Here is a 25354-nt window from a genome sequence, read left to right as displayed (position 1 = left end):
CACTAGCTGCCTATCAGTTGCAGAATACAATTCAAGGTACTATGTATCACACAACGGGAAAAACACTAAGTAAGCCCACATGTTCTCAACCAGTTGGTGACCTCCCATCAGACCAACAGGGTTTTTAGGTCTAACAATCTTAGTCTTTTTGTCATCGTCCAATTCAAGAGAGCTAGAAGTGGAGGTCGCTCCGTCACACATCTGTCACCAAAACTTTGGAATTCTTTGCCTATTAAATTGAGAATGGATGACAACATTTTGAGTTTCAGAAAGCCACTGAAAACGTATCTTTTCCCTAAACATCTTTAATTATCCTCCTTCCAGGTATAACCAATAGAGTTGCAAGCCTTGTTCGGGTTGCCATGCTCTTTATAAAACCGTTGAATAGAATAGTTCAATGAGCCATGATGGCCGGCCGTCAAACCTTTAAAAGACTTTTGTTTTTCAAAAACCAACTCCCAAAGTGGGAGTATGCTTTTGAAAAACAAATGACCCCCACACCCCGGGAGTTTTCTCCCAGGGTGTGTTGATCATTTTTTATTTTTTCCTGACCCTTACCACTAGGTTTTTCCTAAGTAGGGCAGACAGTGTATGCCCTTCCTGAAATGGTCCATACTCAGTAATACTGTCGGAGGAAGTGTTTTGTGGATGGAGCCTACAGGGCTTGAGCCAATGGAATACTTAAGGTCTGCCCATCTTTAAATAAAGGCATGAGGAGCGAGGGTTTTGTAGGCAGGTAATCCGTTGTGTATGCAATGGTGTACCCTCTCTGCCAAACAGTAACTCAGATCCTTTGCATTTCTTTTAGATGTACTTATGTTTTCATTGATTATTATTACTAACCAAGGGCAAATTTGGAGAGCATTTTACATTTTTTATACTCTTTGAATCTTTTCCCTAATTTTGTGACATTTTTATTGTGGTTTGAACCTTCAGGTTCTTTTTTTTCCCAAACTGTTTTGTTGTAACTCTAGTGTTTGGTGAGTTTGTTACGAACAGTATCTTGCACATTTCATCAAGATTTTCCTTGCTGTTCATGTTAAGTTACCAAGTGTGAGTCAAGGCTCACGCTAAATGAATCTAGTTTACCTGTTGTGGGTCCTTCTGCATTAGCTAATACACAACTCACATCATAACTGTGACTCTCTCTCCCATAGTCTAACAAGTGGACTCTCTTATAGTAATTGTGATTTCGTGTGTTGTTCCTATGCACCGTACGATTGAAGCTTTAGGATGCGCCAGTTTCTGCATTTCTAATACCATGCACCTTCCTCTCATAGCTTGAGATGAACCATCTTTTGGGTTCATGTATAAACGCAGGTAGAAGTGTAAGAAGATTTGTTAACCACCACTCCACTTCCGCAGGAACTAGCAAGAATGGGCTATCACAATAATGATAACTTTGTTATATATTATTTGCTATTGCAGATTTGCTGTTTTGTAGTAGTTCAGAAGGTTGAAAGGTGGAATCAGACGTGTGAGGACTCAAACTGATGGTCTGAAGGTTAAATGTGGACATCAGCAGTGAAAGCGAATCTTACATGGTTATCTTAAAATTGTTATGGCAGGTGCTGGGACTGATAAATAGGATGATAACTTAATGAAGCTTATTGTGACATCATCAGAGTCAAGCAACTTACAATATATCTTCTTTGAATGTCATTGGGTGTTCCATTGGCAGTTGATGCCACCTCTATTGCCCCTTTTTTGGTATAATGTCAAATGGTGCTTGATATGCATATATAGTTTACAAGGCTTGTGCTTTTCTTTTTGATTTTTACAAATCATATAGAATCTTGTTTCGGTTATTTTGGATGATATTAATTGTTATGGTATCCTTGTTTACGTGATCACAGGCTCTTCCGCCGGTTTTTGCCACAATGGCGTGATAAATTGAGTCATACTTTTATTGATTTTTATATCATACATGTCACATCTTCATGTTACGTATCATGTATAGCCATTACATTTTACACCAAGTAAGTACATTTCATCATCATGTTACATCAATGCCATTTGCAGTGACAATGTTTCTCGTGATTTTACAAATGTCCATGGTTCTTTCGTGTTACGAGAGCAATCTCAGTTCTTGACTATACGTAGTAGTAATATTAACAATAAACCCGCCTTCAACTCCCCCCTCCCTCAACTCCCCGGTCTCATGTGCACCTATAAACATCTTAAATAGTTTGTACTTAGCATTGCAGGCTCATTAAAAATTCATACTTTATGCAGATAACACCACTGTCTATGTTTCATATGCAAAGTAAGGGTCTCCTAACATGCATTCAGGTTCCTGAATCAAATAGGTTCTTGAGCAATATCAGTTGACTTCAAGGCCTCAAGCATAACGTCCAGTGCTGTTGGTGTCTTGCGCAGGCCTCTAAGTTCCTATTTGCACAGTGCAGCACTTTCAGCACTGCCCCAACACAGCAGCTCCGCATTCCCGGTTAATTTGGACGGAGGTTTGCGCAAATTCCATTTCATAGTGAGGGCTCAAATAGCTAAAATAAGAGCCGGGTCTATAAAGCGATATTTTACTTTATGTTTAGACTCTTGTGTATGCAGGCCTAAAACACATTCCTCTACAGTGTTCAATATTTCATGGTGTGCAGCTTCTCCTGTTATGTTCCTAACAATGTCCCAGTACCCCGCGCTTTCCAACAAGTCAACACTATGTGAAGTAGGTCTGCCCCTTCTAACAAACATCTCTGGCAGTAATGTTGCATCTGGTGGAACATTCTAGCTAGTTTATGCGGAGTTAGGTAAGCTTGGTGTAACACCATAGTTTGAATAAATTTAAACTTCGCATTCCTTGATGTTTTCCTTTGGTTCTCCAGCACATTTGCCCATTCCTTATCTGTTAAGTCCCTGTCTATGTCCTCGGTCCCTGTAGTCCGCAACGTGTCCAAAGTTATTCTGGAATGTGAACTTAGGCCTGTGTAGAGCCATCTAATGAGGTGCCTACCTCTGCCCATATAATAAACCATCTTGACCAGAACATGGGTGGAGGGTTCCTGTCTCTGCGGGGCCAAATGCGTTTTTATATATTGAAGCAGAGCCGCGTGTAGTAAATATAAATGCGCCGGAGCCCCGGTTTCGTTAACGAAGGTGTCGTGGTCAAGCAGCGTCCCATCCCCAAACAGGTCGGCCACTGTACTAATCCCGGCATCCAGCTAGGGTGTTAATTTGTGCCTAGTGAGCCTGCCGTCCGTCAGTGGGATCCCCAGCAGTGGAATATTACCCGCATATGCAGGGGATGCATGTGCATATTGCAGCGCCATTTTTCCAGCATCGGAGTGCAATGCTTAGTAGTGGGGGGAGGTCTCTCAGGAGCCTACTACCAGGGAGCAACAGGACATGTAAGGCACCACTATCTATATCTGCCTCCGTGTATCCTATTTCTTGCAAATTGCACCCCGCCGTCCAAAACGACAACCACTGTAACTGGCATGCATAATAATACGCATGCAAGTCCAGGACACCCAGGCCCCCCATGTGTGTACCCACTTGCAGTTTTTTAAGACTTATCCGTCATCTACCAGTACCCCAGATAAGGTAAATAAACAAAGTGTTCAACATTTTAAACGTAGCATGTGGCACTATTAGCAGTGAGTTAGTGAAATAATACAATAATCTCGGCAGGATCACCATTTTTGCCAGGGCTGCCCTACCCATGACAGACAACAGCAGTGCAGTCCCGAAAGTGATGCTGGAACGCAAGGCTCGTATCGCTCTGTGCAAATTACCATCTAACATATCTGCATGTGTTCTATAGACCTGTATACCTAGGTACTTAAATGTGTGTGGGGCCACCTGAAGTCTATTATCCCCAAAGTCTACGTCCGTGATGTCTGTGTGATCTGTGAAGAAAAAAGCATGCAATTTCGCAACGTTAATGGCCAGTCCTGACAAGGTTTCAAAGTGATAAAAAGTCTCATATGTTGGGGCCAGGTGCAGTTGGAGATCATGTAAATACAGAATAATGTGGTTGGCGTATGCCGAGAAAAGGTGCGATGTATTCCCTATTGGTATACCTCGGTCAGTGAAGTCTTTGCGCATTTTGATAGCCAATGGTTCTAGGGCCAGTATGAAAATAAGAGGTGACAGGGGGCAGCCTTGTCTAGTCCCTTTATGTATGGATTATTCCTCTGAGATATGAGCACCTGTTCGAGCACGTGCTGTGGGGGCCTTATATAGCTGGCGCAGCCAGGCAATATATCCCTCCGGTATCCCAAATTTCCCTTGCACCTGAAACATATACTCCCATTTTATTGAGGCAAATGCTTGTCTTAAATGCAAAGAGATACAGCCCGCATGAGGGTACTGGTTCGGAGCTTCTGTCATTAGATAGTGCAGCTTTCTAATATTTAACAATGTGCTGCTTGTAGGTAGAAAGCCAGTTTGGTCTATATGGACTAGTTTGGGCAGAGAGGGCAGCAGCCTGTTTGCCAGTACCTTACTTAATATTTTATATTCCATTGTTAATAATGATAGCGGTTGTTAGTTGGCCATATCTGTGGTGTCCTTTCCTGGCTTCGGTAGTGATACAACCAGGGCTTGCACCGTGGTTAGTGGTAGGGTACCCATTTCCCACGCTGTCTTATATAGTAGTTCTAGTTGGGGCACTAGGGACTCCGCATACGTATCATAAAATTCAATTGGGAGCCCATCCATCCCATTTTGTTAAGAGGAAGTCCCTTCATGGCGAGTCTGATCTCAGACTGGGTAATGGGCCCTGTGAGGCCTTTCTGGGCTGTCGTCGTGAGTTTTGGGAATGTTAAGGTGGATAGAAAAGCCTCCGTATGGGTTTCTGTGCTGTGGTCTGCTGCACCATACAGTGTGGCGTAATATTGTTGAAAGGCAGCGTTGATATCTGCCTGGGTAGCGACATTGACACCGTTCACTATTTTAATCTTGTGTATAACCACCGCAGGCGGGGTATCGCGGACAAGGTCCCAGACTACTTCATTGTGGGTTCGTCGCAAATATGCCTGGTAGTCAATGACCTGTAATGACTCTAAGAGCTCTGCATGCTTAATCCTTGCCTCCTGGAGCGGGCCCTTTCTGTCTTCGTTAGTTATTGCGTCTTGTTCCAGCCTGCCCATATTACTTTCCACCTCTACTAGGGACTTATGGATTTCCTGTTTGGCACCTACAATCATACTTATTGCTTTCCCATGGATCACAGCCTTAAAAGCATCCCATTCTATCAGTCTGTTTGTCACTGTAATATTATTTTCTGCGAAATAATGCTCTATGGTGTCTAGGAGATCCCTGTGGAAAACCGAGTCCTCTAATAACTGTGGCCACGGGCACCACGTGGGAACCAGGGTGGGCACTCTCCCTCAAGTAATAAGTATCTCTAATGGGTTATGACCCGAAAAGGTTTTTGGCAGATATGTGGTTTGAGGCACTTGCATCGCTATCCTATTGGAGCAATATATCCTGTCTATTCTTGTGTGTAGTACATGTACTGGGGAATAGAAAGAGTATTCTCTGTGTGTTGGGTGTGTCATTTTTCAAACATCACATAACTACCATCCACTCGCCCATCTGCCCAGCACCTCGGCTTGTCTGAACACTCCTGCTCCATGCAGAGGCGAATGCAACCTATCCAAAGACACATCCATCACTCATTACAATCTCCTCCTACAATCCATGGTTGTGAGTCCCACCCCGCCAATGCCCCGCTCACCGTATCCCAGTACTTATCTTGCTCAAAATTCAGAGCGTATATGTTGCCTAATACTACATGTTGGCCATTCAGCGTACCTTTCACAAATATGTACCGCCCCAATTTGTCTGCTCTCTGTTCCAGAGCTATAAACGGTACTCAGCTCCTCACCCAAATTGTGGTCCCCCTCACAAAACTGTAATAAGAAGTGGAGAAAATTTGACCCCTCAATTTCTTGCGGAGTTTCGCCACTTCGCTGTCCACCATATGAGATTCTTGCAGATATACTATCTGCGCCTTGCGACGCTGCAGTTGCACGTGCACTCCGTGACGTTTCTGCACTGAACCCCAACCCCTTACATTCCACGTTATTATGGTGTATCTACCCGGTGTATGCATCATGAGTTGTTCTGTAATTGCTGGGAATCTAATGTGGTTCCCAAGCAAATGAGCCTATCTAAAGCAATCTGTACAATGAGACCGTCCCACCCCCTAAAAACCCCAATACTCTGTCTGGTCAACAAACTATACCGGACCATGTAACTTAACTGGATCAACAAGAACTTAATGGCCATAGAAAACGCTTTCGCCATGTGGGGGACATTGCTAGCGCTCTGCATGTGATGTATCCTTCGTCACAGCAGCACAGACAAGCTACTACGGAATCCTGTGCCTAATCAGCATATTACCTCCCAAATCAAAACATGCCAGTACTGCGAACATCATGTTACAAAAAACACACTGCAGTTAAAAAAGTAATACTTGAAAGGGTACAGTCAGCCATATAGGTCATTGATTAGTTGCGGGGTCGCAGAGGGAAAGAGGTCCACACTTCCTTCAGAGTCCGACTCGTGCGTTGCTTCTTCTTCAAAGGAGGACTTGGTTTCCGTTCTTGTGGCATGCGTGAAGGTGGCTGTTGTGATAATCGCCTGCGATTTGTTCTGTCGTAACTGCTGCAAGGTGATATATGCCTGTGCAGGAGTCCGGCACGATCGTCTGTTGTCACGCCTAGTGGATGCGTCAAAGCTGGTTCGACTCTTGGCAGTGAGTTGAGAGGTAGATGCTGCGGTGTTTGTTAGTTCCATTACCTCCAGCCATTCTTCCACGTCCCCCGGACTTTCAAAAAAGTAAGATTTCTGGTCATGCAATATTTTTGACCGGGCCGGGAAGAGAAGTGCATATTTCAGGTTCAGATCTCTAAGTTTCTTCTTAACCGCCAAGAAGGAAGAATGCTGCCTCTGTACCAGAACTGTATAGTCAGGATATAATGAAATGTTTGCATTTTTTAAATTTATCAGAGGTGATTCCTGGGCTTTTTGCAGGAGAATGTCTCTATCACGAAAGGTCAGTAGTTTCACTATCAGGGGACGTAGGGGAGCCCCCAGTTTAGGTCGTCCAGAAGGTATTCTATGCGCTCTCTCTATACAGTATTGCGTGGAAAGTCCCTCATTCATGACATAGTCCCTGGACCACTGCTCCATATAGCGGGTTGCATCGTTTTCCTCGCTCTTTTCTGGTAGGCCAATGACGCGTATGTTGTTTCGCCTTGCTCTGCCCTCTGCATCCTCCACACGGTCTAGTAGGGTGGCAACTTGGTCCTCTAGCTGCTTTACATTGGTCTCACTCCGTGCCTGCCATGGGGCCATATCATGCAGTGACGCAGCATTTTCCTTTACCTTATCCGCGAGCTTCTAGTGGCCGCCCAAAGAAAAGTAAGGCCAGTAGTGAGGGTCCCAATCTGCAGTTCTATCGTCTTCCTGGAGTCCCGTACCTCCTGCAGTATAAGATCCAACTTGTCCACAGGCGCGGGTACAGCAGTAGGTGGAACACACCCAGACGTGAGTGTGTTAGCTGTTTGTTCCGCTGTGTCCAGGACAGACTCCCTGGTCCTGTTGTTTTGCCCTGTTACGCCCCATCTTACAGGTTAGGCCAGTGAAATACAGCATGTGTAGAGCCCACAATGGTCACCCAGTGCCTCACCAGCGATTCACCAGTGCAAGGAGTTAGCAGTTACCTCAGCCCGCCACTGTCAGTGTCGCAGCACGTTCTCATTATATACAGTGTAGGGCTGTCTGGTTACTCCCTTGCACACCACGGCACACCTACTGTCTCTCTAGGTCAGGCCTCCAGTGCAGTAGGGCAAGATAGTAGCAGAGCGGGTGTTTACCGGCTGCCCACCTCTGCAGCTCTTTGGTTGCAAATCCAGTCGTTTCTGCGTGGAGACGCTCGCAGCAGCACCTCCCCGCTCACCTTCTCAGTGTACAGTATTACTTGGAGCTAATGTGACTGGTGGCATTAGTCAGTAGTCTGCTTGCTGGGCGATCTCTCCAGGACTCACTGTGTCCAAGCTTCTCCCACCTCAGCGGCGCTCGTGGAGGCTCCGCGTCGACCACCACCTTCCACTTCCTACTCCGCCCGAGACAGGCCTCTGCCGCTTAATCACATTGCCTCTTCGCCAGCCTTAACCAGGGGGGAGCAGGTCACCTCGCATCCCCGATTGCACGCGTTCCCAGCTATGTCACCCTGGCACCACCTGTTGCGGCTACTCACCGTTTTCACTCTGGCAGTCCCAGCGGCAATCGGCGCGAATGTATCAGTAAGTAGCGGTCGGGGGTCTGCTCGTCCGACAGCCGCACTCGATCTTACAGCCTCCGCGTCTCTCTCCCCTTCTAAGTGGTAGCCGTGGAGTGTCTGTAGCCTACTACCTCCCCTCGATGTCAGTGCTGTCCAGGATGGGCCGCCACTGCTCGATCACAGCGCCTCCACAGCATCCACGTCCTTGGAAAGTAGGCCTCTGTGAATTCCCGGGCTCGCGTGATCCCGGTCCCAGCTCTGCGAGTTCTTCCCCTCCTTGGCATGTCACTCACAGCTCCTGCAGCGGCGCTCTCTCCAAATGCATATCAGTTCCACCCGATCTCTTGTCCGCAGAGTTTCCGGGTGTCCTCATTCTGGGCCTACATCGCCTCCTCGCTCTCAGCTGTGCCGGCGGGTCTCAGGGATGATATCTCCGCGGTGGCAGCCAATCTTCTCCCAACAAGCGGCACCAAGTCTTTGTGCCCCCTTTATCTGAGCTTCCCCGCACTCACAGCCTCTGTCTTTCAGCGGGAGACAGATACATTTCAGGATTCTGCGGCCCAGGTCCGGAGCTTGTCCACAAGACGACCGCCATGATTGGCTGCTAGCCACGCCCCCCAGCATTTTAATGCAGCTATTACTACAACAGTCTAAATAAAATGTTTTACATTACACTGTTTATCAACCTCATTAGAATAAAAGGCAGAGTCAGTAAATAGTCTGCTGATTGTACCAGTTGTCTGCAAGGAGCTTGAGCATCATGACGTCAATATTTAAAGGGGAACGTCAATCCACCACCTTTTGAGGCTTGGATGACCACTGTGCAATTCCCACAACCATCCAGTAATTTTGATTTTGTCCAAATAGCTTCAATCAGTAAGCCCCAACTAGCTCACCTGAAAGTTAATCCTTTTGCAGCTGCCATTTTTCACCACCTCACTGTTTACTGACACATTCCAAGTGGTAGAAGTGTGAGCACCTAGGCAGAGAACACAAAAACTAAACCAACTCCATCTTGCGTGTGCCACGTGAACATTTTACTACATCACTGATACATGCTTGAGCTTCGATGACTTATAATTAAGGTGTTTTGCAGAGCTCAGTTCCGGATGCGTGGGAAGACTGGGGAGTGAGATTTAATATTCTAGCTGTGGCATTTTCAAGTGTTTAACGAGATTAGCTGTGCAGTGGGAAGAATGCACTGATTAACAAATGTTATCAATGTACAAGAAATTAAATATTACACGTATAATAAAAGCACAACAGTTTGTAAACCCTGAGAACTGAACTGTGAGAAAGTTTAAATTGCCGGTTAAGGGTACAACTACCTGTGCTTAGAGATTTTTGTCATATGTTTTGCTGGAACTTCAGGAGCTCCAAATGTCATTCAGCTGAATAAAATTTCACTCTCAAAGAATGATTCTGCTTATGAATAATATTTAATGTTCGGCATTGCCAGAAATACATATTACTTTGTTAGCTTATATAAATGTATTGGCATTTGTGCAAAACATCAAGTAAGAAGTAATAAGTGCCTCTTTCACTTGAAATGTGTCCACTAGTAACTACTAGAGAGATGGATGGCAGCTGCAAACTTTACTTTTAACTGTAACATTTGGTAAAAATTGAAACCTATATTAGAAAAAATAAATGATTGAATAACCCAGGAATTGTGTATTGTCTGACATTCAATGAAACGTTTTCGATGGAAGAACGTCTTCAAGAGAAGAAGACTTGAGAGAGAGCATCGATAGTGTGAAGTTCTTTCCATTTGTTTTAAAAAACGATATATTAGTTTTGTAGCACAAGTATTTAATAAACATATTTTACTTATAAATACAAAATGTCTATTATTCACATACACAAAAACACAAACGTGCTTAGTCATAAACACAGTAAGCATCTTTTCTATGTATAAAATTTAACATAATTGCAGCTCATGAAGGTCCTTCAAGACTGGAAGTCAGAAAAGCTTCAAACAACATTAAGTGAAACAAAACGTTCCAGTCCGAAACTGACCGCGCAAGAAATAAGGGACCTCAGGTTTGTCTTCAACTTGGCTGATACGGATGGCAATGGGTAAGTCTATTATACCCTTCCTATTTATGCGTTTATGCGTTAATTAAGTCAAGTCAAGTCAAAGATATGTTTATTATGATTGTAATCTTTAAACAAGTGCAAGAGGCAGTACCACAAGTTTAAAATATTCATATAAAAGGTAATAATATCATTGTACAAAATACTCCAATATCGGTTAAAACTCTTACACACCCTTATACATTTCAAACCAACGCCAATAAAATTGCACTTACAATAACATTTATTATCGCATTACAACACTTTCATTTTCTTTAGTTCAAGTATATATTTCATTGGTTTAAAATTCATAAAATCCTACAGATTACTCCTGGCTTCTTAGTAAGCTCTGTACCGCCTTTATGTATTTTCCTAGGGCAATTGCAATGTAAAAAGTGGGCATTTCAGTTAGGAGGTTGGCCGCCTGCGCCCTTGTTCCTATATCATGTTTTAAGAATACTGGACGCAGCCACAGTTTCCGCTGTTCTAGTAATGTTAGACAGTCAAGAAGGGTATGTACAAGGTCTCCTTTGGAGCCTAAATTACACCTGCAGCACCCTTTATGATCATTTTTGATTTAAGGTCTTTATTTGTTAACCATGGATTGATCCCAATCCGCATCCTGAATATCTCCTGCCTATAGCCGCGACTTGGTAGGATATCTAAGTAGGGAAACCAGTTATCGTTTGACCAAGAATTCATCATAAATTCTACTGATTTTTTCTTTACTAGATATCCCATATCAGTCTTTCTGGATACTTCCTTCCCATTAAATTTCAGCTCACTCTTAGTACAGACTAATTGATGCGTTTCCTGGTTCACCTCCACCTTTAGCCTTTTACAAACCTGCATCATTCTTTCCCTACAAACGTTTGCCCATTTTAGGTCACTATTTTGGATTTCTTTCCTGCACCATTGTGCAACTTTTTGACCATCTGTATCTTCCAATCATTTCCAAAGTCTGATTATTGCTGTTTGTACTTGTAGTAAGTAAGTAAGTAAAAGTAAGTAAGTAAAATATCTTTATTCGATTGTTTACATATAACAATCATAAAAGTACATATCAAAAACATTTATCACAAAGTACAGTTTATGCGAGAGATAAAATATGTTACCACATAAACACGAGCACAAGCAAAAGTTACAAATTTGTAATTTAAAAACAGTAAAAATACGATGTTAAAAAGACGATTCATATCGGGAACAAAGTTAATTAGCCTTCCATGCTTTTCCTGTGTTTAAGTGCAAGTTTTAAAAAACTACATAAAAACAGGGTGCTGTCACTATTTAGCATTTGAAGGTAATAAAGTGCTGGTCTGTATTGTGCAAAATGGAGCCCTTGTAATAAAGGTTTTAAAAACAATTTACGAGGGACTGTGTAGTATGGGCAGAAAAATAAAAAGTGTGCCAGATCTTGTGGAGACTTATTGTCGCAGCCACAAGCTGGCAACACTTGACCCCTGTGTGCCCCGCTTGGTACAGCTAGCAGAAGGTGGAACATATCAAATCGAAACCTTGTGAGCAAAAAGCGTTTATAACCCGACAGAGGCCAGACTAGGTAGGGTTCTATATGGAGGGTCGTTTTGGTGAGAGCATGCAATCTCACACTATTTTTCTCGTACTCTCTCTCCTCCCTTGCTAAATACCTAGTTGTCATGAAGGTGTTCTTCACGTAAATAACATCAGATTTAGTTATTTTCTCGGGGGCTAGAAAGAGGTCAGGCCGGCCTAATTCAGAGAGACATCTTCTAATATATTTTAACCACGGGATCTTATACTTCCCTTCCCACTCTAATGCCTCTTGCAGGATGTTTCTAGTGAGGGGTATATCTGGATTTAGCCAACTGTTTAGCCAGCATAGCAAGGGGTTTACCGCAATCCTATCGCTTAGATAGGGCATACCTAATTCTGTGTGAACAGAAAAGTTTGCCGAACCCCTGGGGAGCCTTAGAACTTGCTTTAAAAAGTTGTTTTCAGTGACCTCAAGGGCATCTAAGGGTTCAGATCCCCATATTTCACTCCCATAGCATGCAACTGCAATGCTTTTAGCTTGGTATAACTTCAGAACAGCGGCCACAGGGCTATTACCCATTTTCTTTGCAAAATCCATTATACCTGCGTTTACGCGCACTACCTCACCCTTTTTCTTTTGTATTGCAGGTGCCCAGGTTAGTTTGTGGTCAAAAAGGACACCAAGATACGAAAAGGTCCTAGTTGTCGGTATTTTTTCGTTGTTTACAGAATGGGGATATCTTTTTTTTGGACCTGAGCCGGTCATCATAATGAAAGATTTCGAGTTATTAATGCTCAGACCACGGGAATTCATAAATACAAAAAAAGAGTCAAGCAGGGTTTGAAGGCCGATCGCCGTTCTAGAGATTAGGACGGCGTCGTCCGCATATAGCAAGACGGGCACGCCCTTCCTCCCTATGTATGGGTAATCTGCACCGGTTTTTAGTAGATGTTCCTCCAGATCATTAATATAAAGATTAAAAAGAAACGGGGCTAGGATGCACCCTTGTCTGACCCCCCGGTTTATCCTGAAGTCCCTAGTTACTTTCATATCCTGTGTATAGCGAACATTTGCTCTGGTGTCCGAATGTAGATTTGCTAAAAATTTAATGAGGTTTTGCTCCACACCCATTTTTTGCATGACCTCCCAAAGCCTACCTCTGTCAACGCAGTCGAAGGTGGATGATAAATCCATAAAGGCCATATGGATGGACCCTTTTCTGGCCATGGTGTATTTGCCATTTATTAGATACAGGTTCAGACATTGAGCTATCGTGGAATGACCTGGTCTGAACCCGTATTGGATGGGTGACAGAATGTTTTTTTCCTTGGCCCAAAGTACTAGCCTATTTAGAATAATACCCCCCACCACCTTAGCAATTGAGTTTATCAGTGATATTGGCCTGTAACATGTTACGCTTCTACGATCCCCTTTCTTGAATACAGGCACTATGGTCGAAGACCCCCATGATTTCGGGCAACCTTTAGAGATCCCGGCATTTATTACTGCGGTAAGGACTGGTGCCCATAGTTGAATGTCTGATTTAAAGAGGTCAGGGGGAAGACCATCAGGGCCCGGTGCTTTGTTGCTGGTCAAGCCCTGAATCCCCTTTACTACCTCCCCCGCTGTAAAAGACAACAATTCTTCATCAGAGGTATTAAAATCAGTGTCCGCTTGTGCATCATCACTTTGAAAAATTATTCTAAAATGAGTTAACCACTCATCCTCGGGTATGTTTGACCCAATCACAGAGTTACTGGGGTCATCGAACAAGGGCTGGTTTATAATGTTCCAGAACTTGGAGCTATTACCCAAGATTGCTGGATCACTCAGAGATTCCCAGATGCTTACCTTCACTTCTTTTTTTCGGGCTGCTAGAGATGTCTTGTAGGTGTTTCTCAGTTCTTTTACAAGGGCAGGATCTCTGGGGTTAGCCTTTAGTGCTTTTTTTAAGTTACGTCCAGCCTTTGAGCAAGCTTGATCGAACCATTTTGGGTGGGATTCATGATGTCCCTTCACTGGTATGGTTAACAGTTCACCAACTCTATCTACCACAACTGAAAAGGCGGTTAAGGTCACTTCAGGCAAGGTGGTAGGGGAGGCACAAAGTGCGAGTTCTTTACCACAACTGTTATTAATTGAATTATACAGAGTAACACTGTTGACTTTTGACCACTTCAAACGTCGATTTCCGTTTATTGGCTTTAAGCAGCCACAGTCTTTCCTGGGCTTTCGGAGTTCGAAGATACCTCCTCTAATTTTGATGGAGATGGGATTATGGTCACTAAACAAACTTGTTTGAATTTCAAAGTCAGTTACTAGATCAACGAGGTCTCTTGAAAGAAGAATGTGATCTATATAAGTGCCATTTCCAGGACCTTTATACGTGGGGACGTCAAAAATGTGAGAATCCTCTGATATAGACATTGCAACTGTCAGGTTCCTGTCATCAGTTAAGTTGTTAACATGGGTGCCACGTGGCGAGTGATCAAAGTGGAAACCAGATCTATTATTGCAACCTAAAAGTCCAATTGGTGTTTCTACAGGGTTACCGCATGGATGCGTATTAAAATCTCCAGCAATAATGGTGCTGCGGGGCAGACTTGATGCTTTAGCTTTAAGGATGTTATGTAGATGGAGAATATTGCACTCCCTATTTGATGATACGGCGTTATAGAAGTTAATAAGGGTCAATGCCCTTTTGCCCCTCCTGAGTACCAGGGTTTGGATATGTCTATTGTTGGATTCCCTGTTTGAAACCTGACAAATGAGTGCAAGGCTAACGTAAACTACCAGGCCCCCCTTTGATCTTCCACTAATCGATGGAGTTGCCGGTAGGAAGAAACTTTGGAAGCCCTCGATATGTACGTTTACGTCTTCCAGCCATGTTTCTTGGAAACACAAAATGGTATAGTCTTTTATATATGATACCCATGTTGGATCCTTTACCTTGGAGGTCAGGCCAGCAACGTTCCAGGATAAAAGTTTTATAATACATGGTGATGTGTCATTTGGGCCTACTTCCTGGGCGTTGGTTGTAGGTGGAGGTGTCACTTGATTCCCTTGATCAGTTATTGTGTCCGCTTGTGTTTCAAAGCTGGGTAGAGAGTTTACAGCGCCAACGGTACCGCGATAGACTTGAATGAGGGGATGTGGGGGGCTAAGCTCATATAGGGGCAACGTGCTCTCTGACTGGTTTGCTAAAAAAGCTGCCTCGGGGGTTACACCTAACCCTTGAATAGGATTATTTGTGCACTCTAGTATAGTACTCACTAGATTGTTGGAAACTGCATCCATGCATGAAGACTCTGAGTATGTGGGGGGGGATTTGGGGTACAGTATGTCAATCAATCTCGTCCAGATATTCTGGAGCATAAAGCGTGTCATATCTGTTTGAGACGGGGACCCCGTAGTGCATGTTTAGCTGTTGTGGATGTGAGTAGTGCTGAAACTGTGGGCGAGGTGGGAACTCCCTTCTCTCCTGATGGCTTGTACGGTATCTATTTTGCCTGTTAAACCATGGGGGTTCATTCCTGTGGTTTGTATGATCCAACGGGGTGGGCGGGTCATACAGCCATAAGGTTTCCCTAGCTTGGTGATACGCCGTTTGCTCTGGCAGCCCCCCCTGTCCATAGGTTAGCTGTGATTGTTTTACATTGTGGCTGGATTTATTGGAGGGATAAAAATAGCTCAGATCCATTGTGCGGATCAGGCTATTGGTCACGCCACTTTTCCAGCTGTTCACAAAACTAGCTGCACGACTATCACCGAAGGTTACCACAATGCAATCGCCCTCAGTTGATTTAAATCTGGTGCCCACCCAGTCTACTCTTTTCACATGTGAGATATGGCCAATTATGTGTTGTGGAATCGGTCTGTGATTTGTAAGCCAGTGGCTGACCTTATTTTTTAGTTCCACATGAGATTCTGTTTTCTCATCCGGTAATTTAGGTACCCCAATCATAACACTGGTATAAGGACTGGATTCAGGGGGAAGGTTTATGTGGGTTGGTCTTTTAACTGCCACTGGTGTTGGCAATTTGTCCCCTATTTGCATTATAGGTATACTCAAATGTGTAGTTTTAGTTTGGCTCAATAGTTCTAGGTGGGTTGGTGCTAATTTGGCTGGGGAACTTTCAGCAGCCCATTCGCTTTCCTCGGTTTCATTGTCAGGTGGAATTTGGGCATTAGACAAGGTAGTGGCCACTATGGGAGAAGGGTTAGCCACCGTGTCTAGATTTTTTCTCGGCTTAGAGTGAGGAATTTTATAGTGACAAGCTGGCAGAGTGTGGTTATTTGCAGTGTTGTGAGTAGTTTGCTTTGTCCTTACGGCTTTATTGCTAGTTGAGGCAAGTGAACTACGGGCTGGTACAAAGGTAGAGGTGGTTTTTGGTGCGTTCAGTATTTTGAGTAGGGTGGAGGATGCGTCATTTTGGGCCCTTTCGAATTTCCCTAAAGCCTTCTCGATGTTAATGACTCTCTCACTAATGGGCTTCAAGAGGGTCTTGATTAGGGCTTCTAGTTGACCCAGGAGCAGCTCATTGCTTGTCAGTATGTTGTCTGACTGATCTGAGTGGGCTATAGTCATATCTATAGGACCTATCTGCTGCTTGCTCAGGGGCGACCCTAGCTCCTGGCTGATTGTGGGAGGGCAAAAATTTACTGCTTTAGGTGTAGGGTTAGCCAGTCTGAAAGTGGACCAAATATCTTTAACTGGATGGTGTTTTTTGGCCTTTAAGCGAGACATTTTTTTAGCTAAAGATGTTTTTTTGCTTCGTGATCCACGGGACCTGTTTGTATTTTTTGACCCTAGTCTCCTAGCCGGGGGGGGTTCTATTCCTGTAGATACTTTAGATGTTAAGCCTGTCGAGGTTAAAGACCCGGGATCTAAGTGGTCTGTAGACGACAAACATATATTTGTACCGTTTTCGCTAGGCACCATAAGACTGTTGTCCCTGCTGCTACCTGGGGAGGGAATGGACAGGACAGTTGGAGTGTTGTCTCTTGTTTGGGGACTTAGAAGCCCTGTGAAGGACAACATTAAGATTGATTCTTGAGAATTCATTGTATTGTCTTTTGAATTAACGTTTTCGGTAGTGTGTAAAGAAAGGTCCGGGAAACACAGGTCTGGCGTTAGAGAAAGTCGTCTTTCAGTATCCTGAATAGCATCAGCCACCACACTGATTGTTTTCTGTAACATTAAGTCAATAGCAGTTATTGTAGGAAGAGGGGTTTTGGGAGCACTTGTTGTTCTTGTTACAGATCTCGTGGCCACGGGGGTCTTTCTAGTTTTGGACATTTTCACGTTATTATCCGAGGTATGACAGTAATGGGGAACTCCCCTTTAATACGCTGCAGGTAGAGAACAAGGCGTATCAGGATGCCTTGACACAGGAGAAAGGGGGATGGCCCGTCCCGTCCTCCTCGGTCCCCTGAGGGCCACAGAGGGCGCGCTGCCCGCGCGCTCCTGCGACGCGGCAGCTGAAGGCTGCTTTTAAGCGCCTCCTGGCGCGCTCCGCCTCGACGCGACTTCCGGTCGCGGAGGCCGCTGGGAAATGTAGTTTTTCCCTCTCCCCCACACTGCGGCAGCGCTGTTGTTGTGGGGCTGCGGCGGGGGGAGGAGGTACTCAGTGGTGGAGCTGCAGCGAGGTCGGCGGAAATGGCGATCTTTCACGGATTTGGCAAGCTGGTATGGCGTCGTTACACCCAGTAAGTTTTGCTGGCTTTTAGGACAATCACCCACTCCTCCGCAGGTGAAGGCTGCTTTTAAGCGCCTCCTGGCGCGCTCCGCATCGACGCGACTTCCGGTCGCGGAGGCCGCTGGGAAATGTAGTTTTTCCCTCTCCCCCACACTGCGGCAGCGCTGTTGTTGTGGGGCTGCGGCGGGGGGAGGAGGTACTCAGCGGTGGAGCTGCAGCGAGGTCGGCGGAAATGGCGATCTTTCACGGATTTGGCAAGCTGGTATGGCGTCGTTACACCCAGTAAGTTTTGCTGGCTTTTAGGACAATCACATCCCAAGACTTTGTACCTATTTCTGTTCTTATAGCTTGGACCATAGATGATTGAGGGAGAGATAAGAGGCTTTTCAGGCATTTCCCTTCCACCAAGTCCCAGGCTCCCTTACCGCTCAAATAAAGGATTTCTGCTCCGTAAAGGACTTGTGGGGGTATCATTGCGTTAAAAGCTTTTAGCAGTGGAGGGTGCGACAAATCACCATAATCCCGATTAAACATTTTTAGTCCACAGATTGAAGTCTGACCTTTTGCTTTTTGTGCTTCCAGATGAGTACGCCAGTTTAGTGTCTTATCGAACCATATCCCTAGGTAGCGATATTCCTTGACCGTCTCCAGTTTAAGATCACCTAGATACCAATTAAACCTACTTGCTTTTTTGCCAAAGCATAGAATTTTTGTTTTATCTAAGTTTACTGTTAAGAATTTGCTAGCACAGTATACATTAAATGCGTTCAACTTTCTTTGGAGGCCTATCTCGGTCTGATCTACTATTACCAGATCGTCTGCATAGAGTAGACAGAGCACCTTTTTTTCTGTCCATTCTGGGACTTGCACTACCCTCAACCTCTAAATAGGCAAGTAGGTCTGACAGGAATATGGAGAATAGCTGTGGGGCCAGAACGCTACCCTGTCTTAAGCCGTTAGCAATGGGTATTTTTTGCGTCAATGACCCCACAGTATCCCTGATGACTTGAGCCCAGTTTCCTCGGTGTAATTCATTTATTATAGTCAGTAGGTCTTTGGGAATTTTTACCTTCATTAATGTTTCCCATAGGCAGTCCCGGTCTACTGAATCGAAGGCTGCTCGGAAGTCAACGAAACAACAGCATAACTTGCCGTTTTGTTCCGTTGACTTCTTTGCCATTGCCCACAATGCGAAGCCGTGATCTATCGTGGAGTGCCCCTAACTAAATCCTCCCTGTTCTATGGGTACGATTTGAAACTCCTTAACCCATGCGTTAGGATGATTTAACACAATTTTTGAGAAAACCTTCTCTCCTATATCTAGGAGGTTAATCAGTCTGTAGCTCTGAGGTGCCTCCATGCTCCCTTTCTTATGGATTGGCCTGTTTATTGCGCCCTTCCAGTTTGGTGGCATTATCCCTTCTGTTAGTATTATATGGAACATCTGGGCGAAGAATCTTGCCCACCACTTTACTTCTGACTTCAGTATTATTGCTGGAAGGAATCTGGGCCTGCCCCACGAGTTAGCTTCAGTTCTCTTATTATATGCTCTACTTGCTTTTCGTTAAACTCAGATTTAAGATCTTCAGATATTTCCTGCCACTTTTGGGGCTCTACATGATCTCGAGGAGCTCGTACCCCATACAGTTCCCTTATATACTCCTCCCAGGCTGCCTCACTGACGACACATTTCATTTCTCCGTCTGTTGGGCCAGCTGCTGCCTTTACCATTTTCCAGAATTGTCTTAAATTTTTTTCTTCAATTGCTTCTAGCAGGTTTAACCAGCATTTCTCTTTATATGACCTTTTTGCATCATTTACCATGTTTTTAAATTCAGTTTTCAGCTTGTTTATACGTTTCTGTCTCTCATGGGTGAAGTTCATTTTTTGCCTTCTTTGTGCTGGCCGTATCTCCCTTTTTTTAGATTGGCACTCGATAGAGAACCATTTTACTCGACTGGCCGGGGGTTTTAAGCTATTCTTTTTATCCTTTTTTAATTCTATTCTTAGACACTCAACTACTTGGTCTATCTTCTCTATGAACCATTCCAAGTTTTTATTCTCTAAATTTTCTGATTCAACTTTAATTTGCATAGCCTTCAGTTTTTCCTGGTATTCCTCAGTAAGTCGAGTCGTTACACGTTTAGGGTACTCGAAATCCTTTGGAATTACTTTGTCTCTAGGCATCTTTCTCCCCCTAAATATCGTTAAATACAGTGGATTATGGTCACTAAATTCTTTTTGTTCTATCTTGAAATCCCGTACTAGAGGGAAATTCCAGGCTGGCATAAACATGTAGTCAATTGGACAATTCTGTAAACCAATTTTAAAGGTCTTCCCTGCTGGGCAATCAGTCTTCATTCTACCATTCAGACATTGGAGACCCCTGCCTCCTAGGAAATGTACTAATTCCGTTTCCTGTTTCGAGGTCTCACATACTTGAAAGCTAGCGTGGTTTATTCCATACACCTCTAACAGTTCTCTATTCCAGAGGTCGGCCTTCTTTGGGTTTAGTTTATGATTAAAATCCCCTATAATTATCTGTACATCCGATGCATATTTTTCTAGTAGAAGGTCGATATCCTCTTTAAAATATCCCATCTCACTCTCATACTCTGCTCCATTATCCCACTGCATGTATACATTCATCACAGTCAACATTTTGTATTTCATTTCCAAGGTCAGCAATTCTAATCTACAAGCCTGTACCCATTTACATTTCATTTTTAACAATGTTACTTCTCTCAATACTTTTGTTGAGACTAGTGTCATTAACCCCCCCAAGGGGCGGCCAAACCTTTTTCTCGTGGCCGGGCGACTCAATTGTAGATATCCCTCGATGAGTGGGGTTTCGTCGCATGTCCAGGTCTCTTGTAGGCAGACAATTTCCACTTTATTTACTACTTCCTTTATATATTCTCTCTTTAGCTCATTGCCTAAGCCATTTACATTCCATGTTAAGAGACTTAGACATTACGGCACCCCCTTATCCTATTCTACCTCACTTAAGCCACCCTCTCCTGCCCCTTCCTCCGTATAACTCTCGTTGGGGTCTCCCACATAGCTGCTACATAGAGACTAATTATTCCATGAGGCATCATTTCCTGTATTATTTATCACTATATTCATGCAGCTATGGTTTTCTTCGTTATCTCTATATAACTTCACTTGTCTCCTCCCTAGACCTGCGTGGTATTTTAGAAAGGTACTGCCTGAGCGGACTTTTACTTCCCTCTCTGGAATTACCCTTATTCCCAGTAGGTTTATCTCACTAGTAGCTTTTAAAATTGCCATTTTTACCAGGTCTGAGTGAAGTGACACTTTTGTTATTTCCTTACCATTTTTATTTACTACAAAGCCAATTTGCCTTAGATCGTTTGTGCTGATCCCACTCAGGCTACTGCATTTGGCGAATGCGGTCAGAATCTGCGCCCTATTTAGGGGGTTCATTTTTCTAACCATCTTTCCCCTTTTCACAGCCTGTATCTGTTCCAAGTATACCCATTTGTTGTTATCCACCTCTAATAATTTCTTGGGAGTTTCGTATTTTAACTGTCTGCCCATTGTTCTCCCTGGTGGCAACCCTTTGCTTTCCACTCCTGCTAGTTCTCAAGATTGTGAGCTATCAACTCTTTGGCCACTTTTGGGTTGTCCTAACGATATCCCTACTTTATGCTTTACAGTGTGAGATGTTGTGGGTTTCTCCTTCAGCTCCTTACTACTCCAATTTTCCCTCTGTACTATCGGGGTCTTTGTTATTTTAATCTCCGATTGCGAGGGTCCAATCGTTACGTAGATCGGAGCGGATGCATTTAGGCCTGACTGTGCCTCCCCCTCTAGTTTCTTCCCTTTTCTCTTTGTTGCTAAGTTTGGGGCCCGCTTCTTACCAACCCTATTCCTAGTGGGGGCCACTGCATACACACCACGCCTTTTTATCAGCATTGGGCGTCTGGAGATATATACATTATCTAATGCCTCTACAGATTCATTTACTATACTTTGTTCTATGGGTTGGGGTGTAACTACTAGATTTACCACGACTGCCTCTGCAGGTTCATTCTCTACGCTTTCTTCTATGGGCTTGGGGGTAACTACTGGGCTTAACATATTTGGCATTTGACTCGTAATCCCCACCAGTTCCTCTTCAATCTTTTTTAAGTACAATTTCTGAGCTTTCAACACTCCAATATTTGATAGTGTTACTTCTAGAATTCCTTGTAATGTCTTCTGTAACATCAATATTAGTTCCATCAAGGAAGATGTGGGCGTTACAGAGAGAACCGAGTCCTGTGGATTGTTTCTTTCTGGGTTTGCTTGATTTCCAGTTCTTATAACGTCCTGCTGTGATAGATTTTTTTGGCCATTTTGATGCTGCAGGGGTTGATCTGGCGCACCTCCCAAGACATTGCTCAGGCTCTGACTTTCATTTCCCCTTTGCCCTTCATTTTCCGAGGATTGCAACGAGAACATTTTTGGAGATGATGAGAGACGAGGCGCTGCTATTTGAAGATTTTGGCTCAGAAGGGTAAGGTTTATCATTATGGGGTCCTCCCTTCCTTCCTCTGTATCAGAAGGTTCTTCTTTGGGGTATTCTCCCATTTCTTTCCTTATCTGGTTCACTTCCTCTACTCCCGTCTTTTCTCTGGCCTCCGCGCCATTTTCCTCCTCGTCTTCCTCGTGTTCCAGGTTTATTACTGGCTCTATAGATTTGTAGTGTTTCTCTACAAAATCCTTTATAGATTTGGAGACTGCTGAGTTATCTTTCTGTTTAGCAGTTATTGTAGTACAATCCCTTTTGGCTTGCGGGACGTTTTTAGTTGCCCTTTTGACTTTTCTTTTCTTGCATCGCCCCTTGCTGTTGTCCATGATGGAGGCCTGGCTTTTCTGGCTCTCTTCCAGTGATATTGAGCCATCCATTAACTTACTCTTCCCTAAGCTTTCATCTTTGCGCAATTGTTGCCCTCTTTTCGGGGCAATCTCTTAGGTTTGTAATGCCTTTATCTGCAATGCTGCTATAAATAATTTCACAATTCTGTTAAAAATTGACTTGTAAGAATACGCTAATTCTTTCACTTACCTCTGTTGTGCCTTGTGTCCACCAGCACCGCACTTTTTATCCTCTCCCAGGGTGTCTCTCCTGCTTCTCCCTGCCCTCAGGATAATTGCTCCCCTTTTTGCTACGCCGATTATACACCCGAGTTCTCGTAGCCTAGATACTAGAATTGCACCTTCGTTCCTTGGCTCCTAGCTCCTCATGTGCCTCAGGTGCTATCTTAAGTGCTGTCACGATAACCAAATGTCCAAACTGTACCTGACCCCCCCCCCCCCGCTGCTGCACCGCTGTCTGGCGTGCCTCTGATGGTTCCTGGCAGTGCCGAAGGCTCCTATCGTTGCCCGTGCAAGCTCTCCCGCTATTTTTCCTTTCGCGAGGCTGAGGGGTTGAGGGGCGGCTGGGGGGTGTCTCGGGGGGGTGTCTCAGGCGCACGATGTCAACGTCTCCAAACTTGTCACCCCCCCCCCCCCCGTAGAACACACGCTGTCTCTCGCGCCGTTTGTTTCCCGGCGGCCGGTGACCGGCGTCTGGTATCCGGCGTTCACACGCTCCGTGCTCCGTGCTCGATTGTTCAGGCTAAGGCAAGGCTAGGCGTGGCTAGGCATCAACAGAGTGATAGAAAACGATGCAGCCTGTCACACAAATCATCCATTTCCTCTTGTAGGACCGTTAATTAAGCTTTGTTAAGTCCTCAGAGGATTGTTAGAGGAGTGATAGAGGCATCGGCTCATGGTGAAGCCTGCCCCCTCCCCCCCAAAAAAAGAAAAATATACCAAGTTGCAGGCCACTTAGGAAAGTCGATAAGGTGTTTTTAAATCAACAGTATTCTTCGTGATACAGAACAGTATTTCAGCAAAACAGCAAGACTGTTCTCTGGACTTTAAAACAAAACATTCTAGAAACGCAAATCTTTCTCTTTTCTGAGTCTGATGAAACACTGATGTTGTGTTTGTTATTGTATCTGTGAATCCTCCTGCTTTTAGGGAGTAATACAAGAAATGAATGACGTTTTTATTACTTTTGCGAAATTTGTGAAATGCACATATTATTTCACAAAGTTAAATGTGTTAAATTTCTCATTAAGCATTGTTATATGCCTGCGCACACAGATTTGTGCAGAAAACGTCTCGGCATATTCTGCTCAAGCCAATCTCCTGCTGGTATCTTATAAGACATTTTTGTGCGAGGGCAGTGATACATTAAAAACAGTTTCTGGAGATACCAGCAAACCACAATTTGCACTGTAGTTGCAATTTTAAAATAAGTTATCGGAGTATTCTGAAATTTCATGAACAAATATGCAATTTCCCATGTGCATATTGTGCTATAGGTTAACCGTTTTCCTCTGTTCACAGAGCGTTGAATAGTAGGACATGTTTCTGGTGCAGGACATATATATTTTATGTTTGCCAAAAAGGAAGAATTATTAACAATGTTTATGAAAGTTTGACAGCTCTCTGCCATATATATTATAGCAGCTCTGTTGAGTGTTGAAACAAGGTGGAGCTATCATATGAACAGCCCACCGCTGAATTATGTAGTCCTGTTGGAAAACGTTGATAAATTTCCATTACTGGTGTTCCAGGTCAGCTAAAATACATAGCCAAGAAAAGCGAAGCAACTGCTGAACTTTATTGCTACTTGTCTTTAAATGTAAAGCTGTCTTAATAAGAAATGCTGATATAGCCCATGAAAGTATAGTAATCTTGGCGGAAGAGTTGGTACAAGCTGAAGCATCATAGGCATGATAGCCTTAGGGAAAATTTCGGGTGCTGTGCTATTTCCGTCATTTAAGTCCTCTTGAGAATGTACATTAAATGTATGTCATATTCCTAAAATGTGTTAGTACTGTCTAAGAAAGACTTAAAAACCCTCCTGAGAAGTAGAATAAAAATGATATGGAGTACCCATGATTGGATCCTGAACAGTATTGCCCCTAAGCATTGTCCTATGTTGCAGGGCTTTTATTTGATAATGATGTATGTTACATGCAAGACAAGCCTGAGTGCATTTAAACATGACTGGATTTACTCTTAAGCATTCATAATGATTCTCCACAAAGGAATCCATGAAAAACAGGTGTCCTTTTTCCCACATCATGAGATTTCAAAAGTACCCAAGGTTTGTGGATATCCCTTGAGAAAACCAAGTAAATAGCCAAAATATAGCAACAATCCAGGTTTGTTTTGAGGAATGGGGAAAAAGTGCTGTGCAGGAAAGTGTATTTTTTTTAGAAAATTGGCATCAACAAAATGTTTGCTTTGCTACATCATCATCTTCATACCTTTCAGGAACTATTAGAGTTGTAAATTAAAATCACTTCTACCACAGCTGGCTGAACTCCATTCGGTGTGCCATGGGGCAAGTATGATCTTTTGATACCAGTCATGGGGGCAGAGGTCTTTTTCTCCTGATGTCCCGGAGCCCGGCCTACTATTGGTCCTGAGCAACTGGGCCAAGTAGCCCTTCAGCACTTGACCTTCAGTGGTAGCATGGGTCGAGCAGCCCAAGGATTCTCAGGGGTTGGAGGTAGATACTGTTGAATTCCTGTTCTGCTCTGGTGCTGGTGCTGGAAGCAACTGTGGCTTCCTGTTCCAGAATCCGGATTGTGGATTTCTGAGAACCTGGAGCTTGTAGGCAGACCGACCAGGGATCAATGTAGCCTACTAAATAAACTTGTTTCAGAATAAACCTCTGTATCCTTGAATCCCAAGAGTGGTGACAAAGATGGGATATGGAAAAAGGAGGAGGTTTGGAGTGAA

General features: G+C 44.0%; 1 protein-coding gene across 3 annotated transcripts in view; it reads left to right on the top strand.

Moving 5' to 3' along the window:
* LOC147711653 (uncharacterized) overlaps positions 1-25354 on the top strand; it is a 275141-nt gene that overhangs the window by 53704 nt on the left and 196083 nt on the right. For all 3 annotated transcript variants that reach the window (XM_086920219.1, XM_086920217.1, XM_086920216.1), the window contains exon 2: positions 10188-10330. In XM_086920219.1, coding sequence (XP_086776345.1) covers positions 10188-10330 — 143 coding nt within the window. The remainder of the gene's footprint in view (positions 1-10187; positions 10331-25354) is intronic.

The sequence above is a fragment of the Lissotriton vulgaris genome, chromosome 5, assembly GCF_964263255.1.
Source record: "Lissotriton vulgaris chromosome 5, aLisVul1.2, whole genome shotgun sequence".
In the NCBI taxonomy this organism is placed as follows: domain Eukaryota; kingdom Metazoa; phylum Chordata; class Amphibia; order Caudata; family Salamandridae; genus Lissotriton; species Lissotriton vulgaris.
This window is presented reverse-complemented; position numbering and strand designations above follow the sequence as displayed.